Raw genomic sequence first — 20,252 nt, forward strand, 5'->3', positions numbered from 1 at the left:
GATTGATTGGTTCACTAAATACTAGTTTGAAGCTGAAACACTGGTTGATCGGAGAGCCAAAGCAAGCTTGTATGATAGAATTAGTGGAGAAAAAACTGAAATTAAACATTTATTCATTGCATGACCCCATTATTTGATCTAATATGAATTGAGTAAATACTATGTTGTAGAACACAATCACACTTTCAAGCAAAATGAGATAGAATAGACAAATACAAAACTTAAAGAGCATGTTAGAGAACAATAATGATATCTTAGAATTTTCATTGAAAAATATGCACGAAATTTTGTGTAGTTACGTTTAAATAACTTTAAAGCATATTCACAAGGGCAGAATAAGAGCAAAGTTTCTTAATATAAACTTAAACTTATACAATATAAAAGTAAATGCACAATAAAAATCAAATTAAGTCTTCTCCGTTCTCATTGTACTATTCTCTCAACGCTAATAGAGAAAGTAAGATCACCTTTGATACTCTCTAAACTAAACACCAAAAGTTCTTTCTTAAAAGGAACTCTCTTCTCTACAAGTTGTTTGATCTCTAACAATCTACCTTCTCTAGTCTCTAAATAGCTTCGAATGTGAGAAAACAATTCTCTACTATAAATTTTCATTCATCATTCTCGACCAATTTGACTACCTTTACTCAAATTGGTCAATCCGATCCAACTTTCAAAAAACAAAGAAGTTAAAGTAGTAAAAAGAATATACAAAATTAAAACTTAGATGTGTGCTCTTCCCATGGAGGGACCATTCCAACTCACAACTCTAATTTGGACTCTACTTCCATGGGCGGAGACAAGGAGGAGACATGTCGCTCCCGCACTTTCAATGGTTGTACAAGAAACAAAAGAGGGTGATGTGAATGTTCCTACTTCATCACAATGATAAATAATTGACAAACACTTCTAGTGTCATTTTTTTATAATTATAGCTTATCTTAATAGTTTCTTTCTGCCCCATGCTTTGTTTGTTTGTCGTTATCGTCACCGCCACCACCACCGCCATCTTTTGGAGGAGTAAGTAGTCAGCATGGTCCAAGGTGGCCCTGTGGATTGAAATTAGGGTTGTAGACAGGGTTTAAGGCTGGGGTAGGCTGGCTGCAAGGTAATTGATTGATTAATGGTACATAAACAGATTTGAAAAAAAAAAATTAAAGCATTAGTACACCATTTGGACTATCTTTTGACTGAAAGCACACACCCTTGCTGGGGGGGATGTGAAGGCCAGATCACACCTAGGAGCCAGCTTTTCAAGTTAGGGGCAATGTTTCAGAAAATGGATTGGAGTGATGAATCTTAGTGCAGCTCGGTCCTCCGGTTTTACCGATTAAATCGATAGAATTGGCTTCTCAGATCAACTAGTTGAATCGTTTAGTCTGATCTGGATTGAAGTGTTTGCACACCTACTCATCCCACCTAATAGAGCAACACACATCATTGTTAGAGTGAATTGGCTTCGATACATTGCTAAAATGTTGACACATGGTATAGATAGAAAGTCATAGCTATAGGAAGGAGATGAAACCCAAAGGAGATTATTGGAAGTTGAGATATTGCAAGCATTAAAAATAATTGGCTCGAGCAATAGAAAAGAGACTAATTTATACTGGATTGTCACCCTTGTCCATATATGAGACTAATGACTATGTAGTATTCTATCTTTAACAACAAGCTTGATGAAAATTTTTATTTGGTGAAGATGTTCATGCATCATTACAAAGTGGCCATGGAGCGAGAAATCCGCAAAAAATGTTTGCGAATTATGTTCACTCATAGAACACCAGTGGAAGAAGATGAGATTGTCCAATACTTGCATTGCCTAGTAATCCTAATAAAAGATTTGTGGATGAAGACAAGGCGAGGAAAGCTCGTGGAAAAAGAGAGTGCTCACAGAAACCTCGCTGTATAAATAGTGAGTTAAGGGGTTTTGTGTGCCAATTGGCTAATAAAATGATACATTTCAACCTTGCCAACCAGTACGGCTTGACATTTTAAGTGTGCTCTTAATTTGTCTTCATTCCACCCCCCCCCCCCCCCCCCCCTTTTTATAAATCTCACTCCAGCTGTGCCCTAATTCTTCAATGTGCTGGGGACATATGGGAGGATATGTCTTGTTACCAGGAGGAAGAAGAGTGAATAAATTTTTAGGGTGGTACTGGTTTGGGGAAGGGAGCCACATGGAGACCTGCCCTTTTGCCTCAACCTTTGATGACACAAGGACTTTGGTTAGGTGTGTTTGTTTGCTAAAACCATGATGGCTTCATGGTTGGATTACACCTGTTAGATTCCATTCAAAGCAGAAATTGATCTAAGAAAGATGAGAGGGAAAAAAAAACTAAAACTGATTCAATGCATGTGCCACCAGATTCAACAGTTTAAGGCACAGCATATGTCAGATAGGTTTAGTATACTCTTTACATTATAAGAAATTTAGAATCAGTCATCAAATGAAAAATATTACTATCTAAAATTTAAAATCCTAATAAATGAAGGAAGAATTTTAATTACAGATACTCCTTAATTAAATTATCAACAACTCTAGAGAAGCCCATTCAAGAATCAAGGATCTTAAGCTTTTAAGAATTTAGAACTCTATGTTAATTGATGATAAACCAGAGGCCATGTAAGATTTGACTGACAAAATTTAACTAATATGAACAACCTTGACAAAGATTCATCCTGCTCAAATGGCTTTAAACAAGACACGAGCATAGATTCTCTGTATCTAACAGACAAAAAAGTACCATATATTCTTATACTCAAACAGGTAAAGTTAAGTGATTTGAAAATCTTGCTCTAATCAAGAATACCAGATCTATCAACTAGGGATGGGCAACCTAATCAAGATTATCTATTTTGATTTGGTAGTGGTTTGAGCCTATACAAAGCCTTAAAACCAAACCACACTCTTATTTTTTTTATAATATCAATATATATGTATATGTAGATAAATAGTATGTTTTCTTATTCTTATTCATTTGTTATGTTCATTAATGAGCATAATACCTAAATTACAATAAGTTTTATTGTTATTCTCAGTAGGGGATTTTTTTTTTCTTTCAATTTATAGCTTTAGACCAATTATTTGATGGATCTAATATGACAACTTAATACAATCCTCCTTTATTCGGATGTGAGACCGATCATATACTTAGATATTCAATAAAATTTTTAATTAAATAATGTGAGATTATAATAAATACATATATTAATAGAGGAAGGTGGAGAATAAAAAAATTAAGAACAATAAAATGATAAAATTTATTTAAATATAGATGAGAGTGAGATAAAGACTTAATTATTATTGTTGTATAAATTAAAACCAAATAGACCAAAATAATTTTGATCGACTTTTCAACTTGAAATATTTCTATTCAGTTTTGATTTTTATTATGTGCCCATCCCTACTATCAACTCTGGTATAAATTAAGAACACTAGAAATTTGTAAACGGGTATTGAATTTACTGACCTGTCTAAATCTGAAAAAACATGGCTGGCAGCTGAGAATGATCTGTTCCACAACCCAACAACTTTTCAGATGATGAGTCAATTGCCAGGCAATAAATAATGCTTGCTTGCACAAAATTCATCACATGCCACTCTTCTGGTCTTTTCTCCAAAAAAAAAAAAAAAAAAAGAGAGAGAGCGATGGAATTGGCAACGCCACCACTCCTCCTTGTATAAAATATGACCAAGTCACCACCTTTTCACCACACACAGCCACAGAGAGCAAAACGCCAAAAGCAAATGTGGCCACAGCACAAATTCTTATTAGCTGTGAGAATCTCTCAGGCATTTCCTCAAGCGCTTGCAGGTTGTAGTCTCCTCCTTATAATTCCCTCCGTGGCATTTCCTCAAACACCTGCAGAGCTGCAGTCTCCTTCTTATAATTCTCTTTCAGGCATTTCCTTATACACTTACAGACTGCAGACCGTTCCTTTCTTATAATTCCCTCTCAGGCACTTCATCGAACATTTGGCTTACTAATTCCGCCATGGGCTTCCCGGTCGGCTACTCGGAGCTCCCCAAGCTGCTCCTCCACCTGCTGTTCTTGCTGGCGCACCTTCGGAAGCTCACCAACTGGGCCTGCAGCTGCCTCGGTCTCGGCGGCGACCTCTCAGACGGCGATGTCCAGAGGGAAGGTCTCTGCTTGCTGCCACCGGTGCTGGCCGAGGTCATCGAGGAGGCCTCCCCGGCGACCCGGTTCGAACAGCTCCCAGAGGCGGCGGAGAGCTGCTGCGCTGTCTGCCTGTACGAGTTCGAGCCGGAGGACGAGGTCCGGCGGATGAGCAACTGCCGCCACGTCTTCCACCGCCAATGCGTCGACCGGTGGATCCAGCACCGGCAGCGCACCTGCCCCCTCTGCCGCGTCCCGCTCGTTCCCCTCCACCCGCCCCCCGCCACGCCCGACGACGACGAAGACTACTACTGCTCGTACTCACTGCGCCCGCTAGGGTTCCCCTCAGCCTAGGATATCCGTATGGAACATGAGATTTCCGATCCGCCTCTTTTTTAGCTTGGATCGCAGGTTTGGTTGGCGACAAATCAAGCGCCGGTTTTGGATTGGCGATTGGATTCTCGGGGCGGATCGAAGTCAGAACGGATCGAAGATCGAGGGGTGTTTGACTTTGAGGATGCAGATTTCGAAGGGAGGAGTCTGCGATCGGGATTGTGGAGTGAGACTGATTCAAAATCCCAATATTGTGGCTTTGAATCTTCTTCTTCTTCATCTTCTTCAACTTCTTCTTCTTCTTCTTCAACTTCTTCTTCCGTGCTGATGCTGCTGCTGCTGCTGACGACGACATGGCCGGCAAAATTTTTGTTGCTGAGTGCTCTGTAACTTGTAAGCTTTTTGTTTTTGTTGTTGTTGTAATTTTGCTTTAATGAGACTAAGAATGATGTTATTTGTGTATTAACGATATTAATATTACTTAGAGATATAATTAGTGTAAAATTAGTAGCAAAATGAGGAACACATGCGTTGAAATTGCATGCTTGAAATATAAAGAATTTAAATCTATCGTAGAAAATAATAATTTAACAAAACTAATTAAATTAATATTCACTACAATCTGTTAATTTTGGTTTCATGGTGTTGGTATTTTATAAAAGGAAAAGATTTAAGATTTTAAGTTAATTTTATTGCTTAACGCATTAAGATGCGTTAAACTGGGATTAAGTTTAATTAGGAAGCCACGTATTGTGATGGAATTTGAATTAATTGTCATCGCTGAAGTGCTGTTCCCTGTTCTGTGCGATGCAGAAGATCCTACGGCCTCAACACCCATTGATGTGAGTGGGCCCGCAAGGTAAACTTTTGAGTAACGTTTCGTTTTCCCCATTTCACCTCTCTGACAGTTATGTACCTCTCTCCTCTCTCCTCTCTCTCTCTCTCTCTCCTCCGGCGGGAGAAGATATCGGTCGTCGTCGCTTGAAGCTCTTCTTCGTCTCCGATTGCCGGCGGGGATCTCTCCTTGGCCTTCCGGTTCCAGTGTACGCTCCTCGATCCGTAAGCGTTTTCCGACATGGAATTTTAGTTCTTATCTGATCCATGTTAACCCTAATGGCATCTCATTCGGCGTCGGAATCCGTGGATTCGTCAGCTTAGATTGACCAGATACCTTTTGATTTCTTCTGATCGTTAGGTGATTAAAAACCCTCTATGCTATCTGAGGCTGGTCCGCTTTTGTTATTTTGGACAGGGGCAGTACAGAATCTAGCTTCTCAGTCACCAGATTTTCCTCTCTCTCTCTCTCTTTTTTTTTCTCTTAACGATTTAACAATACGTTCCGTCCTTTGAGTTTGAGTTGGGATTATTGGGTTCTTGCAACATGTATTCGATCTGGGTTAGTCGTAGGAGGCTCAATTAGCTGGAGGTTTTACATATAGAAACCAAGGACTTGATTCTTTTTAGTAGACAAGCATACTCGTACATTGCACCTCCTGGAATGAGTTTGGAGAATGATGATCCGTTACTTGAAAGAAGTTCTGAAACTCAGAGGTGAGCAGCTTTTTTGCTTGTTGCTATGTATTGCAGTTGTTATCTGTTGGCTTATGCTTTACCTTCTTGCGTTGTATCCTAGGAAAACTAAAGTATGCTATACAAGAGATGAGCTTTTATCTTTTAGCAAACTTTCCAACAAATTGCCCGATGAATTTGATGCTTCAGTTTTGAGGTACTTCATGATGAAAATTTAGTCTTATTTTAACTTTTTTTCCAGGGGTCTTATAAATGATTTTGTTTAACTCCCTGATGTTTTTTTCTTTCAAAGCAGTGAATTGAATGAAACGTCTAATACTGTAAATGAGAGGCAAAGAGGTTTTGGAGGCTTAACCTTTCAGAGCACGAAGCACAGCGATTTTACCTCACCACCACCATACAGGTCCGAAGTTGCAGGGAGTTATTCTCGACGAACCTCTGGAAGATGGGATGCACAATCGAACCATAGAGATGGGGACTTGCAATCTAATCGTGAAATAAATACACAAGGTTTGTTGTTTGAAGCAAACTAAAATTGAAGACACTGACTGATTTTTGCTCCATTTATTGGCTAAAGTTTTCCTTGTCCATTTCTCATTTTGACAGATGTCACTTCTCTTCACAACCATATTTGCTTTTGCGAGTTACCGGCTTATTGTTTCTAAATTCAGGAATTCTTTCTTCTTGCTAATAGTGTAGTTGATATTTTGTGTGATATAAAATTTGGAGATCTTCTTCGTATGTTGAACGGAGACATATCATAGCAGAGGGAGGTTGGAGGGCAACTTAAAAGATTTTCACAAAAAAAGGTTCTTTTTGCCTCATCGGGAGATGTTGTGTCTTGATGGTAACAGGACTAGGTGGAGTATAATCCATGTGGTTCTCCTGGTACATTGAATAAATTTTCTTGCTTTTTGCATCTGCTAAATATTGGAATATGAACTCATATGCAACACCACATTGTTTGTAATGGTCTCAGTAATTTCATATTGCCTTTTGTTCATTTCAAATTTCAGTCCTAACATTGCTGAACTAAATATGGAGTAGATGTCTATGTCACCAAATAGTACAAGGTTATGTGCAGCTGGTTTAAATTCATTGTAGTAGTATCTGATTGCCCATTTATGCATTTTGAGGCTAATCAGCATTAAAATAGATATTTTCCTTTCAATGATTGTAATTTATTTCCAAACTCATAAATACTATTCGTTTGCTTGCGTACTAAACCAACCTTTTGTACCATTGACACTATTCTGATTTAATTTTTACACTTGCATGATGTGATTTCGAATTGCAGATATTGGAACACAATCCAGATGTTATGGCCAACGGGCTGAGCATGATGGACTTTTGGGCAGTGGTGCTTTTCCAAGACCTTCAGGTTATGGCGGATCATCAACAACAAAATCAAGAGCAACTAGCCAATTTCAACTCAATAAGACTTCTGAACCCTATCAACCCCCACGGCCTTATAAGGTTAGGTGATAGGAGAATAATAAAGACACATTCTCTGTTTCTACAAACGCCTTGTTTTGTTATCTTCATTGTAATAACGGTTATTCTGAATGTAGTTTTGTAAAATTCTGCCTTTTAATATAGGCTATGCCTTTTCAACGGAAGGACAATACAGATTCATGTAATGATGAAACATTTGGTTTGACTAATTATTCAAGTGAGGACAGACTTGGAGAACTAAGGAGAAGAGGTATGCTCTTTGGTTAATAGATTTTTTATGAGTGTATGCAGGTCCCTTCTAGTTCCTTCTTTTTCCTTGCTTTACTTCTATTTTATTTGGTTATGCCAATGCAGAATCCTTTGAGCTAATGAGAAAGGAACAACGGAAAGCACTGCAGGATAAGCAAAACAACCATAAAGTCAATCTTGATTCTGATCTTGCTACATTGTTTGAGGATTCTGCTGATAAGAAAAGTACAATCAGCAAAACTGACAAGGAAGATGTTTCTTCACTATCTAAGATTCAATCTCCTAGGTCTCCTTCTATGCATGCACCTCTATCTCGGCCACTTTTGCCACCTGGGTTTGCTAGTGCAGCAATGGACAAAATCCTTCCTGTTCAATCTAACTGCTTTGCATCAGAGGTATTTATATATAATATTCATTTGATTATCATTAATCATGAAATTTTTTATTTTTCTTGAAGGACCAGATAATCTTACAAAATTTTTGCCTCACTTATAGCTGCCGAAATGTGTGATAAATTAAATTCTTAGGAGCTCTGATCCATTGATGTTTACTTGCCCATTGAGGTTTGCTTCATTGTTTTCAAAACTGGCTTATCCTGATCTGGATTGGCTGAGTTGTATCACAATTCCCCTTTTTGTTTGATATTTTGGGTAAAATCAGGATTGAGTTAAAAAAATCTGCCGCCTTACTATTCCTTCTAACCACTGATCTCTGGTATCGTGACCCCATTTCAAACCTTGTATTCATCCATCCATGCCCTTCCATAATGCATATGCATTATGAAATTACCTGAGTGCATGCCACCCACATATAACTGAATGGTGTTGCTAGAAGGCTCATGAAGCTTTGGTCGCCCACCATACCAACCCCGCATCACACGACATTAGTCATTAAATTCTCAACACAAAACACTGTGAAGATCAAAATTTTATGCAGACATGAAATAAATTGACCCTAGGGAAGCAGTAGTTCTGATATTTTGAGGAAGTTTCAAGTCTCAGAAATCACATAATGAATTACAGTCCATCCAATTGAATTCTCAGTTGATAGGAGGATTCAATGGGGATATATTTGGTGGAGCACATGCCACTGTGTCCAGTGACTACCACTGGAAGTGCTCTCACACATAGTTTTCTATCTCGGCCCTTCCAATTGCCAAGCATAATGACTGAGCAGATCTTATAACATGTCCTGCTGAGATTACATGTGTCATATCTTACCCGATACAAGTCCTGCTTGAGCTAAATTATATGGAACAATTTAATTAAACTTTCATTCATGTGATGCACAAAAGCTAAATCTATGTTAATTTGTTTGACATTGGTTTTTGGTGATCATGTTGATGTCTTTGACACATGCTTTCTATGTCATCTCAGGCTAGTTTTGCTGATACTGTAGACAACAAACATCTTGATCACGCCTATAATGATCAGAAAAAGGGACAACAGTTAGATGTCTACTTTGATGACAGCATTAGAAAACATGAAGTTGATAACCTCTCATCTAAGACACCTGATCTTCAGAATGTTAATGAAGTTGGGAAAGTGGCCATAATAAATGATGTTTTTGACAAGAAAAAAGAGAATTATGATGTTACAAATTCATTTGTGCAGAACAGTTCTGTCTCTATTCTTGAAAAGTTACTCGGTGGTTCTCTACAAACTTCTGGTAGCTCATCTGCTTCCTCTTCTGTAAGTGTTTTCCTATAAACTAATAACCTTTGTATTCTTTGAACTCTTCTCATCTTTTTGTTCATTTGTCCTATTATCTCAGTAAATCTACACATCTCTTTTTTGTTATTGGTGTTTTAGTTCTCCACGCATTAAGCCTTTAGCAACACACTGACTATAGTTTTACTCTTCAATGCTCTCACATGTAGTAGCATAGTTGGGAGGAACGAACTAGCCCAAACCCAGCATTTGGATTGATTTAATTGAGCACGTGTTTTTTAGTCACATTGGGAGATTTTGAATACAAAATTCTTATTTTGTATAGTTTGATTGGTTGACCACTTATGGAAGTGTGATTCTTGTTTAGAACATGAAATACAGAAACGTATACATCAGTGACCAATTACTGTTCTATTGCTCAGAATCAGTGTCTTAAGACCAATGAAGAACCATGGACATCTTCAGTTTCTGTATCTTCTAAGTTTGCAAGTTGGTTTGTTGAGGAAGGTAAACCTGGAAGGGCATAACTTGTAGAATTTTTTTGTGTGTGTGTTTTATTTTAGAGTTAAGCTAATATTATAATTTTTTTTGTGCACACAGAAAACAGGCCTTCAGAAGATTTTTCATCAAAGAATTTACTTTCGTTGTTTGTGAATAATGATAAAGTTAGCTCATCAAATTTTACAGTTTCTGATGGCAAAGTATTTGAACACGGGGAACCAGGCAGTACTGATATAACTAATACTACACACAAATTTGATGTGTCTCCAACAACTGTTTCGGAAATTGGGATATCTGAACAATATCATCAAGTTGATAAGCTATTTTCAAGTCCTGTTGTACTTACGTGTGAGGACCTTGAGCAGTCAATCTTGGCTGATATTGAAGGGGGGCCAAGTCTGCAGCATACGGTACAGGAACCTGAGACAAGAACAAATGAAAAAACGGAACACCCAAAATCTGATATTGACGAGCATGTTTCGCAACATCTTCTTTCTTTGTTGCAAAGGGGAACAAAAAAAGGAAGAAACGACATCGGGGACTTGTCTAGATGTTGAATTCTTTGATAAATTGTCTTTGACTGGTAAAAGTTCTTTGAATTTTCCAATTCCTGAGAGCACTGTTGAGGCACCATCCAGCTCAGATAAGACCCTGACTCTTGAAGCATTGTTTGGGGCTGCATTTATGAATGAGCTTCAATCGGCTCAAGCACCTGTTTCTACACAGAGAGTGGCAGATGGTGGAAGCAACACTAATGCCTTCCAATCATCGGCTGGATTTCCCTTTCCACGCTCTGATGCTAGCTTCTTTTCTTCTAGTTCTGGAGATTATCAGCCAAATCAACCTGTTCATCACAGTGACAAACTACCTGTAGGCGCTGTCTCGTTTGAAGAGGAAGTTCTCAACTTTCACTTGCCGGGTGAACAAAGTTTGATTATTGATAATGATGCTCTGGAATCTGCAACCTCAGATTCTCTTCCCTTTGCTAATACACGTAAAAATGAGGAGCTATTTTCCAAAATGAATGAAGAACATCTTAAGGATAATTTGCATAATGCCATTCCAAGAGGTGCAGAAGATATTCCAGCAACCATGTTGGATGGCTCTTTTCAGAGGCCACGTGACCTGGTAAACGCTGGTGCACTTCATCATCATTTGCAGGGAAGGACATTATCTCATATCGTCAACCACGCTATGCCTCTACACCCATTGTTGAATCATCTCACTAATGGGAATGAGCATATGAAGCATGTTAACCCCCAACAGAATTTTCATGACCCTCAAAATTTTCTTGAAAATCATGTTCCTCATAATGTTTACCATGTTAATGCCCCACACATTGATCCTGCTTCCTATCCCTTGATGTTACAGCAGTTGCCAATTCCAGGAAACTTCCCACAGCAATTGCCCCATCAAGGTTTTTCAAGAGGTATGCAATTACCTCATCAGATAAATCACTTGCAAAGGTTTGTACCAGAGACAAACAATATGCATAACATTGCATTACCACATCAGCAGTCTAACTATGGGAGCTTCGGAATGGGAATACAAGGTAAATTCCACTCTCATTCTTGTGTTCACTGGATCCTTAGATTCTTCAATTTATTGGTACTTGAAATTTGTGCTGCTTATGAACCCAAAATTTTCAATTCATAACTCAAATAACATTGAAAATAAATTTTAAAAAGAAATTACACGATTTCTTTTAAAAATTTGTGCATGACTATGAGATTTTTGCATTCAAATTTCCCTCACGAGCCCAAACTCTTACATATAACTTTACCCTATAACCTTATTATGTAAATCTTGTTGCTGCATGAAACCTTTGTTTGTTGCTTATAACTAGGAGGGTCTAAGCAGATTTTGCATTTTTTTACGAATTATTTTATGATTTTGAATTCTGGAATGACCTCTATAAATTTTGATATCTTATCGCCAAATGCAGGAGCATTTGTCGGTGGTGGTGGCGGTGGCAATCATCCAGATGCATTTCAAAGGTTGATGGAGATGGAGATGAGAGCCAATCAAAAGCATGCCCACCCTGCAGCTGCAGGCCCCATTCCCAGTATGTTTGACCCGGAATTTGACATGAACTTTCGATACAGATGACTCTAAGTGCTGAATCATTCCGATTAGTTTGGTGGGGTGTAACCTTGGTGTGTGCTGTTCTTTTCTCGCTTTGGGTGGCATCTATTGTATCTCAAATATCTTCAACCAAAGACTTTAGATGATTCAGATGACTGTGGAGAAACAGAGAGACTTCCATGTTGTGTATAGGTAAGCCAGGGGGTTTTCGTTTCCGCTCAGTGTCAGTTGAAACCTACACTTTCAGAAGTTGCTCACTCATGTAACATGTAGACATGCTGCCAAATTACTTTAACATTTCTCTCTTGTTTGCTTGCTGTATCTGGTTATCTCCTGTTGGTTCTCGGTGCTCTTTTAACTGTTAAATAGGTAAAACAGGGTTTAGACTGTGTCCAAGATATTAAATCTCTTCTGACTTCAATTGTTCTTCAAACTGTTGCTTTACGACCTATATATTTCGCCGGCAGCAACTTAGAATGGGATTTAACTGATTTTGAAATTTGATCAACTGGCCATAGAAAAGCAATTGCAGTATAATGCTAGGAGTTCAGTTGTTCTTTCAACTAGCTAGGACTATATGCAAGCCCAATCGAGCCAAATGTGCTAGGATGATGATGATGATCTCAGGTCTCAAAGGTTTGTCATAAAACTCAATATATCTCACTATCACTTGTCCACATATAACACGCGTTGTTGGTGTGATCAGGTAGCTCCTGCAGGCCGCCGTGTATAGTATTTTGAGACACTTGAAGATCTGTCCGGCATGCCCATTCGCATATAAAAGTAAGTTTTCTTGTACTGAAGTTAAACAGTCGATAGTAGTTTCTATGTCCATCCAAGTCTATCTTTCGTCGTAAAACCTAATCGTAAAATTTAAACTACCAAGTCATGATCAATCTTCATATTCACAATGAATCAATCTCCAGTCAATTCTAACCAAACAACCCTAAACACATACACACACACACACACAAAATCAAAAACAAAAACACACACTAAAAATTCTTAATCCCCTTGATGATCCTCTCCAGCTCTGACGGCTTGCAAGGAACAGCCAGTGCCCCTTCTTGCTGAAACCCAAACTCCTCCTCTGCCAGCTCCAGCAGCCTCAGAAACACAGGGTTTGACAGGCAGCTGAGTGAGGCCACAAACCTGGTTGCCTCCTCATTCCACACTGCCACCACTGCAAATTCCCCCTCCTTCACATCCTCCGGCACCTCGGCCGACGCCGACAACGAACAAGTCGTCTTGCCGCCCCTGGGCCAAGACAGGGCCCTGGCTGCACTCCTGAGCACACCTTTCCCCATGTATGCCACTTCTAGCTTAGCTCCTGTTTGCTTCAGCTCGATCGGTGCACGGAGTGAAAACATATATAGATAGGGGCTTAGTGCTGCAGTCCGAGTCATGAGAGATATGCATGCGTTGGCCCTGTCTCCCTCGAGGAGCAAAGGCCAAAGGGGCATTCTTTTGGTGGAGAAAAAGTTGGAGTGGACGAAGTCGAGGCTCGCTCCATTGAGTCGCCTTGTGGACATGCAAAGGGGGCAGGCCTAACTGGGGTTTGCATTTGGAGGGTTGAAGCAGTGATGTGGTTTCGAAGGAAGGGGAGGTGAAGGGTCACTGAGGTCCGATGCCGATGTTCCATCACTGTCACTTGGAATCTATGCTTGCTCTTTGATAGCTTGCCTATTGTTTGAGGCAACTGAGGAGGGGCTTCGAGGCTGGTACCACTGTTGTTAGATTATAATGCTTTAGAGGGAGCTTATTTGTATACCCACTAAACTGGTATCGTTTGAGGCAACTGAGTTTAATCCATTTAAATTACAATTTAAGTCGTGATCAACTGTAGTTTTTTGGAGATTTACTTTTTCCCGCCCCGTCATATGATAATTGTAGAGTTGATCGTGTGAGGCAAAGTTGAGTTACGTTGTGGATTGATCGTAAGTTGAATTTATACTTTTTTTGAGTTTATACTTTTTTTTTTTTTAGCATAATCTATAAGGTTTGATTCAAATATAGTGCCAAAGAAGGGATAATGTGCTTGACTTAATCATCTTTTAAACATAATTTTATAAGCAACACTAAATTCTTATCCTTTTCCCTTAAAGTTGAATAGTGTTGGTGAAGTTGGGCATCTTTATTAGCTTATCCTCATCCAATTACTATTCAACTTTAAGGGATAATTTAGTCAACTTATCTTTATCCCTCCTATTGACTAAAACCCTAATCAAACTTCCTTTTATTTGAATCATTGAATCGATAAACACCTTTCGTGTTTATGCTTGTTACATCAATTGCCTAACCCATGGCCTCCCAAACGGCCTCCACCACAAGAAAACAAATCGTGTTTATTCCTTGAGAAATCTATCGAGATATTCACATAGCCTCCTCTGATTCAATTGTTGCTCGAAGGTTCGGTTTGCTCAATTTAAAGTGCCTCCGTCAATATAACAGAAAAGGATGTTTGCGAAATGGAGGCATCAACAAGACCACCCTTTGCCCCCTTTAATTTGGTGCAAACAATAATTTGGTGCAAACAAGGACATGTTCTAGTACATCACATGCTTAAGGATTGACTTGTGGGAAAGAAAGAAAAGTCCAAAAATCTAAGTTGATATATAGATATTGGACAAGGAATTAATTGGTGCCAGATATGTTTTTGTTAGGTCACTAGGCGTAAGTCGATAAGTCTAACATTAGGTTATGTCATAACCGAGTTTCCTCTTGAGTAGAATGTATTTATTTATGTAAACACATTTTGGAAAAGTTTTATTTATGTGATTATTTAGTTAAGTGCTAATTTAGTTGGGGGTATTCTTCAAATTTTCTAAATAAATTAATTATATTTTTATAATATTTTCTGATAATCGTGGAGAAATTACAATTGCATATAAAAATATCGCGGGCCCCAGCGAAACAAGCCAGCTGATTGGTATGCTGGCCACGTCACCAACGAATATCTGACGGTGCCAATTGAAGCCGCGCAAATCTAGCAAATATCCTTAAGATATTTTTATTTAACTCCTTGTAGTTTATCTATTTTTCAAAGGACCCTCCTAATTAAGATCAATCAGTTAAAACTTGATTTATTTCTTTTTACTTGAATTTATTTAACTTGAATTTATTTGAAGAGAATTTATTTAATTAATTAGTAAATTTATTCATTTATTTAATTTTTTTATAAGTTAAATATTATTTATGAATATTAATAATACAAACACATACCCCAAATTTTGTTCTTCTAAATCTCCTCCTCTTCTTCGACAGAGCTCGAAGCCGCTTTAAGATTAGCAAAATGGGATAATGATGCATCAAGATTCGCTCCCGTCCCTTTTGAACGGTTAGATCTTCATCCACGAGTACTATACGGCTGCACAGTTCCACGTTACGTCGAAAAGGGCAAAAAAAAAAAATTATATCTTCGCCTCGCTCTCTCGGCGACAATCGATCTCGATCGAAATCCACAAAGAGTAAGATTGCCGACGCGATCGGAGTAAGATTAGCTTCCTTTTTTCAATTTTGGTTCTTATCAACCAATTCCTACGCTTCTGAATTTGAATCTACATAGGGTTTTTGTTAGAAACTACTCTTTTTTTTGTTTGTTTGTTTTGGCAGATGCTATTGTGTTCCTACAAAATGTTGGATTTGATTTGAAGTTTTTTTTTCGTTTCGCCGCATTTTTCGGTCGATCTCGTCGGTTTTCGTGCAGATGTTATTTTATTTTTACAAAATGTTCGATTTGATTCCGATCCATATATTTTCTTGCTCTGATTTTTCTTCCGGTCTAGAGATTCGCTTATTCCTGTGGCGAAAATCGTAAACTTTGTTGTATGTTTTAATGTTGCAATCCATTTTCACACTGTCATGGAGCCGTTAATTATCTAACTGTAACAAATTTGCAAAACTTTGTTATGATTCGATGTTCGGATCCATTTTGACACTGTTCTGGATCCCTCTGAATTGTCGAACTGTGGTGAAATGCATAAACTTTGTTGTATGACTCGATGTTTGAATCCATTTTCTCACTGTACTGGAATCGTTACTGAATTATTGAAGTGTGCATAGGAGAATTGTCAAGGAAGGCAGAAGATTTTCAGCTCGTCTGAACTTAGTGTAGCCACGAACTCCAGAAGGTTAGTTAAGACCTGTCTCTGTGCCTGCTAATGGTTAGCATGCTAATTTTTGTCCAGGAACTAGAGCGTAGACCTTGTTTTATCCTCAGATTTATTGTTATACTTGCCCCAGAGTGTTAGAATGTTGCATCAACACACAATCTCTTTTTCGGTGTTTGGGATCAGATACATGGATTTTATCCCTTGATTGAACCCTACCAAGTTTGATTCATGTAACTGATACAGCCATGAAATTATAAGGACAAATACAGGAAATTTTAAAATTTGCATTGATTTTCTTTGATGGTCTAGCTTCTCCGATGCTCATCAAGTTCTGAAGTTTTTTCAAGTACTAGTTATTAGTTTTGTTCATACCAATTTCTGTTGGACGTTAAAGTATGATTACAGGGACTATCGTGGCACTAGAGCTGTTCTTTTTGATGGCATCAAAGAAGGTGGCATCCGAGCATCACAATATTCGTCGAACGACATTTCTGAGCATGATAATGATGTGGCTATTGAAGGGCTGCAAGACAGAGTTAACATCTTGAAAAGGGTAAGCACAAGATGGTAATTTGCGTGCAATGTTTCTGATTTGTTGATCATTGTGCTGAATTCATGATGTTAAGTACGACTTGTTCATTCAAGGAACTCTATGAATAGATGTGAAATGGATATTGCTCTTTCAGGTTTTCCTGTTTAGGCAAAACAGACAACTCATTAGGTTATATCCCAAATGAGGGCAAACGATACACCAGAAGATCTTAGGCTGTTTTTTTTTTCTCGTTTTGTTTTGTTTTTGCATAGTTTCCTGTTTTTCTATTCTTTTTAAAGGTTCATCTAATGAACTATTAGAGGAATAAGTGAAACAATCGAATGGCAGATTACTGATGCTGAGCAGCAGATAAGAAACACACATAGAAGGACAAGAAGTTTCTTGGACAGTGAACTAACCAAGTTTCCAAGAACCTTTACGAATGTTTAATTTGAAGGATAGCAACGATCTTGATTATTTTATATCTCCGCAAGATTGGGGAAAAATCTCGCCTGCAACTTAGAAATTTCTCAGGCTATGAATTAACCTTGTAAACAACAAAGGGCACAGCAACCTGGATTATGTTATATCCCTGCAACATTGGAGAAACATCTCGCCTACAACTGAGAAATTTCTCAGGCTATGAATTAACCTAGTTTCTGAATTCCCTTAGAACTGTTGAACTTGATCTGACAGACGATAAATATCCTGTCATTTTGAGTGGACATCAGAATACTCATTGAAAAGCTGTCAAAGGAGAACACTCATTTTGAAGTGGACATTAGAATATTCTGGCAACAATGCCGGTGCCTCTCTGCCACCAAGGTGGTGGTGGGCTTCCATAAATTTTGTAACGTGTAATCTTACGATGATCATGCTTAGTGGAACTCGACTATCTCAACTACTACCAACCTTATACTGACACAAATGAAACTGATCCATGCACTATTCAAGTGAATCTTTCTCAACTGTTTGACCAATTAGACTGGGCCATAAGGCAAAGTTGATTGTGCCTTGTCTCAATTCAATTCTTGGCAACAGCTTACAATATCATGCGATGCTTTTTTTACAGTTGACAGGTGACATACACAAATAAGTTGAGAGCCACAACAGATTGCTGGATCGCATGGTCGGTAGTTTAACGTACAGTTTTCCTCTCTTTCCCTCTCTCTCTTTTCTGCATGCTTGTGTGTCAATTCATTTTCATCTCCATTGTATGTCAATGTTTCAGGGGAAGGACATGGATTCATCCAGGGGAATTCTTTCTTGCACTGTGGATCGCTTCAAGCTGGTAAGCAAACATAAAAGTGTACCAACTTAAGCTTCCTCCTCGGTATCCAAAATTCCAAGCCCCATTTTTTGTGTTAGGTGTTTGAGACCAAATCAAGCCATCGAACAGCAACCCTCATTGTGTCTTTTGCGGCGGTCTTGCTCATCTATTTCCTGATCAAGTAGATCTTCCACAGGAGTTTTGTGTAATGTACCATCTACAAACATGTCGATATGCAAGATTTAAAATGCTGTCCATGGAGTGTGCTTATTGCTTACAGTGGTTAGGCTGATGTATTGTGTATGCTCCCATGGTGTCACCTAATGACCAAAACTGCTGGAAATTGTGCGCTTAAGTTCGATAAACGACGTTTATCGACTTGGTCCTTGGGTTTAGAATGTCTGCACTATTCCATTGTGGGGTGGAACTGAAGTGAAGCTTTAAATGTAAGTATGATTTTGTTTGCATATGAAAATTTATCATATAGCTTTATCTTCCACCTCGAGTGAACAACCTAAGTTCATATCCAATGTTGCCCGAGTTCGTTGTATTAGTTCCGAATAGAAGAGATGTTCATGTTGCGGAGGCCTTTCTTTCTTCACGGAGATCTTTTAGCTTCATGTGCGAGGAGAGGAGTGTGGTTAGTTAGAGTACAAAGATTGCACGAAGGAGAAAAGAAGAGAGTGGATAATGCTAATAGTTAGTGTAGTGATATCGAAAGTCGGTGTATTGGTGTTCACTATATATCAAAGGCAACAACAGCAAATGAGGGGTGAGGGGTTTAGGGTTAGGCAAAACCAATAGAAGTAAGAAAGAAATAGCCGAAACAAATGCATCAAAACAAATTGAGCAAATTCATTACATCTAACATTAGTCACCTACGCCCAAGTCTAAGCTCCAAGTCCATTTCTTGGCCCTTGTCTTTATCTCCTTCTTCCTCTTTCTTCTTATGCTCTAACTCGTCATTGCGCGAACTACTATCGGTGTGGAAAAGTAGCAACTCATTGTTCAGCCTATGCTCGGCCATTTGGTGCAACTCATTGCTCGACTTACTACTAGGAGTTTGGCAAAACTCTGACGATTGCTCAACATTAGCCACTACTCCAACTTGACTTGAACTCGATCCTTTCACGGAGTTAGGATCAATAGTTAAGTCATAAAATGGAGGAGTAGGCAATGTTTGGTGCCTAGAAAGGTCAAGTTGCGACATCATTCGGGCTCGATCCCTACGATGGATGTTCATGTGACCACCCAATGCTTGTGCGGTAGTGAAGCCTCCCCGGCAAAACATGCACTCGTACATTATCCGACTGCCACCACCTTCTTCGCCACCGGTAGCACCATCTCCTCCTCCTTGCACCTCCTCGATGATCTCCTTGTTTGAATCACCTCCTTTCATGATTTAATTATAAGGAATTACAATCTCAAGGAGCTCATATATAGGAAATTAAACATAATTAAAAGGGCTTAATTAAGGATGGATATATATATTAATTGTGGTTGGACATGATTAACGATAGAGCTGTACGTAAAAATATACGATAAAAAATTAAGCCGTCACTCGCCGGCCTTAATGCTTGTAACACACTAATACAGCTCTTAATTCATTGATTAGATTGTCTAATGAATTGATCAATTACTGTAAAATATATTTATAATCTTTTTTGTTGACCAGTGATCCCAGTTGTTGCTAATTATAATTAGGAATGAAGTGTATAATTAAGTTGGAGTTTAGCTGTTTGTTTAATTTATTGGTGCCATTTGCTTGATACTTTGTGTTCGGTATGACTTGGCCTAGAAGTCAAGATCCGGTCCTAGTAGATGACACGTCAGATAGAAGATTGATTTGGCCCCGCGCCCCGACTCTGCAACTCTGACTCAACATCCAGATTAGGTCGGGGTCTAGTACCCGACTCGACTTTCGGCTCAGGTCTGGACCTAACACCCGACCTCTTTAAGAGTTCGATTTCGATTCGACACCCGACTCCGAGCTGCGCCTCCAGGCTACTCCTCCAAATCTACCCCACCAAGTCTCTTCCCGACCATATCCCTTCTCAGCCTTAGTCGGCCCTGGCTCAGGCTCCTTTTGCCAACCAAGCTCCACTCCTTCAATTCAGTGCCCTACTCAAGGCTCAACCAACTCCTCTCTGTTCAGTTCTCCATTCAATCAGGCAGGCCATCGCCAGAAGGACACAGACAATCATGATCATGTGATATCATGGGTAATTTATCATCCCATTAATGCAGTATGATGACACGGTCTGATATCGTATCTATCTTGGTGATAAGACTTCTCGCTATTGTGGCGGTGATGGGATACTCTCTTTACTCTGATGGGATATCTCCTCTGACAAAACCTTTACTCAGGAATATTCTTTTTAATTGAGATTTAAT

The 20,252-nt window shown here is 38.8% G+C and overlaps 2 protein-coding genes and 2 pseudogenes across 2 annotated transcripts; 3 read left to right on the forward strand and 1 right to left on the reverse strand.

Annotated features, from left to right (window-relative positions):
• Positions 1-3,733: 3,733 nt before the first annotated feature.
• On the forward strand, positions 3,734-4,920 carry LOC141817099 (brassinosteroid-responsive RING protein 1-like). Its single transcript, XM_074704782.1, has 2 exons — positions 3,734-3,818; positions 3,964-4,920. The coding sequence occupies exons 1-2, from the start codon at positions 3,752-3,754 to the stop codon at positions 4,473-4,475; spliced, it is 579 nt and encodes a 192-aa protein (XP_074560883.1). The 5' UTR covers positions 3,734-3,751; the 3' UTR covers positions 4,476-4,920.
• Positions 4,921-5,375: 455 nt separating this feature from the next.
• Positions 5,376-12,359, forward strand: LOC141817098 (uncharacterized; annotated as a pseudogene).
• A 474-nt stretch (positions 12,360-12,833) lies between these two features.
• LOC141817104 (auxin-responsive protein SAUR72-like) lies at positions 12,834-13,483 on the reverse strand. Its single transcript, XM_074704787.1, has one exon. It carries the CDS (start codon positions 13,474-13,476, stop codon positions 12,940-12,942), a length of 537 nt encoding a protein of 178 aa, XP_074560888.1. The 5' UTR covers positions 13,477-13,483; the 3' UTR covers positions 12,834-12,939.
• Positions 13,484-15,244: 1,761 nt separating this feature from the next.
• LOC141817086 (bet1-like SNARE 1-1) lies at positions 15,245-18,327 on the forward strand (annotated as a pseudogene).
• Positions 18,328-20,252: the final 1,925 nt, after the last annotated feature.

The sequence above is a fragment of the Curcuma longa genome, unplaced genomic scaffold (assembly GCF_044706935.1).
Source record: "Curcuma longa cultivar G26 ecotype Majalengka, Jawa Barat unplaced genomic scaffold, ITB_CL_G26_1.1 contig_19305, whole genome shotgun sequence".
NCBI classification, from domain to species: Eukaryota; Viridiplantae; Streptophyta; class Magnoliopsida; order Zingiberales; family Zingiberaceae; genus Curcuma; species Curcuma longa.

Excerpts from the sequence above, each read along its gene's own strand:
- LOC141817099 (XM_074704782.1), top strand. The coding sequence starts at position 3,752 with ATGTGGCCACAGCACAAATTCTTATTAGCTGTGAGAATCTCTCAGGCA. Across the intron at positions 3,819-3,963 it reads ATTTCCTCAAGCGCTTGCAG|GCACTTCATCGAACATTTGG; the intron begins GTTGTAGTCTCC and ends ATTCCCTCTCAG.
- LOC141817104 (XM_074704787.1), bottom strand. The coding sequence starts at position 13,476 with ATGTCCACAAGGCGACTCAATGGAGCGAGCCTCGACTTCGTCCACTCC.